This window comes from Lactuca virosa, chromosome 1, assembly GCF_052849685.1.
Source record: "Lactuca virosa cultivar CGN04683 chromosome 1, Lactuca_virosa_CGN04683_v6, whole genome shotgun sequence".
Taxonomy (NCBI): Eukaryota; Viridiplantae; Streptophyta; class Magnoliopsida; order Asterales; family Asteraceae; genus Lactuca; species Lactuca virosa.
Window position 1 is genome coordinate 73,011,181 of NC_136426.1, and position 3,621 is coordinate 73,014,801.

The 3,621-nt window shown below is 45.0% G+C and overlaps 1 protein-coding gene across 1 annotated transcript; it reads right to left on the minus strand.

The window, feature by feature from the left end:
* Positions 1 to 215: 215 nt before the first annotated feature.
* On the minus strand, positions 216 to 1,994 carry LOC145115085 (uncharacterized). Its single transcript, XM_079051252.1, has 2 exons — positions 1,285 to 1,994; positions 216 to 1,143 (listed from the first exon to the last, which is right to left on the minus strand). Exons 1-2 carry the CDS (start codon positions 1,992 to 1,994, stop codon positions 216 to 218), a joined length of 1,638 nt encoding a protein of 545 aa, XP_078907378.1.
* Positions 1,995 to 3,621: the final 1,627 nt, after the last annotated feature.

Sequence of the window (3,621 nt, forward strand, 5' to 3'; positions counted from 1 at the left end):
CCAAAACGAGCCAAGATATTCTTGGTCATGAACTTTATCATTTGCTTGCCAGTGACGGTGGCCAACGGTTCTGCCTTTATCCATTTAGTAAAATAATCCATGGCCACTAACAAAAATTTCACACCCACTGGCGCTAGTGGGAATGGTCTCACTATGTGAATCCCCCATTGATGGAAGGGCCAGGGGCTGGTGATGCTAGTCAATGACATGGCCGGTTAATTTTGGAAAGGAGCGAATGCCTGGCATTCTTTGAATTTCTTGGTTAGGGTTGCGGCGTTGTTGTACACGTCTGGCCAATATACTCCTAGCCAGAGTATTTTGCCTGTGAGCGCTCGAGCGCCTTCATGTGCCGCCACGTCCCCGGAATGACTTTCTTCCAGGAATGTCTGCCCCTCTGTTTTAAAGATGCATTTTAGCCATGGGCTTAAATACCCTCTTTGATAGAGTTGGTTGTCTCTGATTGCAAAATGTGACGCCCTGATTTTGACTTTTCTCGCCTCCTCTGGGTCATCCGGGAGCACGCCATGATGCAAGTAATCGACGTAGGGTTTGGTCCATTTTGGAGTAGTCAATACTGTATTGACCCTTTGGTTATCAATACTTCTCTCCGGGAGTACTTCAACTAGCACTTTCTTTGTTAAGTGATCATAAGAAGTAGAGGATAGCTTGCTGAGAGCATCCGCCCTTGCATTCTTTTCCCAGGAAATTTGTTTTATTGAAAAACTTTTGAATGTGCTGGTTAGGCTACGGATTGCATCTAGGTATTTCTGCATCCTAGGATCTTTTGCCTCATATGTTCCATTTATCTGGTTTGTGAGAAGTAATGAATCATTGAGATCCGCTAGTTGCTTTGCACCAACCTCCTTGGCTAGCCTCAGACCCACCAGGAGTGCTTCGTACTCTGCCTCGTTGTTAGATACTTGGAAGTCGAATCGCAACGCGTAAGTGATCTCTTCGCCTTTGGGGCTTTGTAGGACTAGGCCTGCGCCTGAGCCTTCCTTACTTGCTGTGCCATCGGTGTACAACTTCCAAACTTCCTTGTCGGCTTCAGGCTCTAAGGGATCGACAAAGATTGTCGTCGGCACTCCCTTAATAGTATCTGGGATTTCGACCAGGAAGTCTGTGAGGGCCTGGGCCTTGATGCTAGTCCGGGGGTGGTAATGAGTATCATGTTCGCCTTATTCTATGGCCCACTTGGCCAGGCGCCCAAACTTTTTCGACCTTAGCAACACTTGCTTTATCGGGTAACTAGTCAGAATATCCACCTTGTGGGCTTGAAAATACCTCTGTAGCTGTCTAACAGCGTATACCAGGGTGAGGACCAGCTTCTGTAAGGCCGGGTAATTGACCTCTGGTCCTTGCAGGGCCCTACTAACAAAATGGATGGGGACCTGCTTTCCTTCCCTCTCCACCGCTAACATAGAAGAGATGGCTTCTTCGGAAGCTGCTAAATACATCTGTAATGTCTCCCCTGGTAGCGGGCAAGCGAGAGTCGGTAGTTTGTGTAAGGCATCTTTCAGTTGTTGCAATGTCGCATCTGCTTTTTCTGTCCATTTGAATTGCTTTTTGTCTAGGTACCCTTTGAGTGTTTGGTACAAAGGAAGCACCTTTTCTGCAGATTTGGCAATGAATCTTCCCAATGACGTCAACCTACCGTTGATCTCCTGTACACCCTTGAGGGTGTGGGGAGTTTTCGACTCAAGGAACTCCTGGATTTTTGTGGGATTGGGCAGAATCCCTTCCTTGGATATCTGATACCCAAGGAATTGCCCTTCCTCTACCCCAAAAGTACACTTAGTTGGGTTTAACTTCATCTGCGCTTTAGCTAGCGTTTTGAAAGTTTTTTCCACATCGTGGAGCAATTTTTCTTCATTGCGACTCTTAAATACCATATCATCGACATAGACTTCGATATTCCTACCAATTTGATCGGCGAATATCTTGTCCATTAGCCTATGATATGTAGCACCCGCATTTTTGAGCCCAAACGACATTTCCTGGTAGCAGAAGTGCCCTTCTCAGTATGGAAGGCAGTGTTCGCCTCGTCCTCTCGTTTCATTTGTACCTGATGGTAGCCCTTGTACGCATCAATGAAACATTTGAGCTGAAAACCTTCAAGAGATTGGACTTTCTGATCAATCTCGGGGAGAGGATAACAATCCTTTGGACATGCGTTATTAAGATCCGAGTAATATATGCACATTCGCCATGACCCATTGGCTTTCTTTACCATGACAGGATTTGCTATCCATGTCGGGAACATTACTTCACTGAGTATGCCAACATTCACCAGATCGCACCAACTCGGGAGCGGCTATTTCCGATTATGATCGCCAGGTTGGTTGTTTTGTTATGAGTATTGGTAAGGAATGATTTCGAGGACAAAATCAAATTTAAGTGGGGGAGAGTTTCAACACCCCAGTTTTTATGTAATTTGAAATACATCCCTCTAGTTTTAATTATGTCACTTTTGGTCCTTGGATTGGAATGAAGTGGCCATGGAAAGCCCTAGTGGCAAAATAATAATTTATGGAGCAGAAGCTGTACGTCGGGCGTATATTTGAGTACGCTAAGCGTACTAGGGCGCACCTAGTACACTGGCCGTACGTATATGTACGCAGGGCGTACGTATGTCTTGGTCAAAACCCTAATTCTTAGGGTTTGTGGAGTATTTAAGGATATTATGGACCATTTCTCCCATCCGTTTCCATCCTCCAAGTTCTTGGGTCGTTTTAGCAAAACCCTAACCTCCATAAGTGTGTGTTGTAAGCTAAGAGGTGATCCTTGTGTGTTTGAAGAGTAAGAAGTTGCATCAAGAAGCTTAGGAACGTGAAGCAAGGCTTGGATCTGGAGTTTAGCCTTCCTTTTCTATCATCCAAAGGTATAAAGTTCATACCTTTCTGATTGTTTTGCTAGATTTCTAATTGGGTTCTTTTATGCTTCTTTTTGGTCCCAAATGCTCCATTTTGAACATGGCATGTTCTGGATGATTTGAGCTGTCCTTTCAGACCCTTGGAGGGGTCCTTAATCATAAAAATGAGGTTCCAATGGCTAGAAGTGTCCCATGCATTTGGTAGAATGGTCTTAATGGATTAAGACCTTGTATTAAGAACTTTTGGATGTCTAAAGTCATAAAGTTGGAGACTTTATGACTCTATTATGCATTTGGACCATGGATCTATAATTTGGGCTTAAGTGCTTAAGCATTAAGCACATATTGGACTTTTGGATCTGCGAGGGTACGCCCCGCGTAGGGAGGAGTACGCCTCATGTACTCGGTAACCACCCCGATGGTGGTCAATGCAAGGTCTCGTGTATGCTGAGCGTACCTCCGGTGTACGCCCCGCATACGCGACTGTTTTGGGCTCATTTGCTTTGGGCTTTGGGTATTGGGGCATCTGTTGGGCTTTGATACTTGGGCTCTAATGGGCTATCTGGATAAGTGTTTTTTGGGCTAATTAGATGATCGAACCTTGGATAAGGCCCAATAAGGAGTTGGGCCCAATTTGGAAAATTGGGCCAAGTGTGTGCCTTGAAGTAATTTGAGCCTTTTTAGATCAAGATTCAGGTTTGGTTTGCATTGGGTTGTGTTAGACCGTCTGGGATTTTATGGTTTAGGCT

Excerpts from the sequence above, each read along its gene's own strand:
- LOC145115085 (XM_079051252.1), bottom strand. The coding sequence starts at position 1,994 with ATGTCGTTTGGGCTCAAAAATGCGGGTGCTACATATCATAGGCTAATG. Across the intron at positions 1,144-1,284 it reads GCTGTTAGACAGCTACAGAG|CATCAAGGCCCAGGCCCTCA; the intron begins GTATTTTCAAGC and ends CCCCCGGACTAG.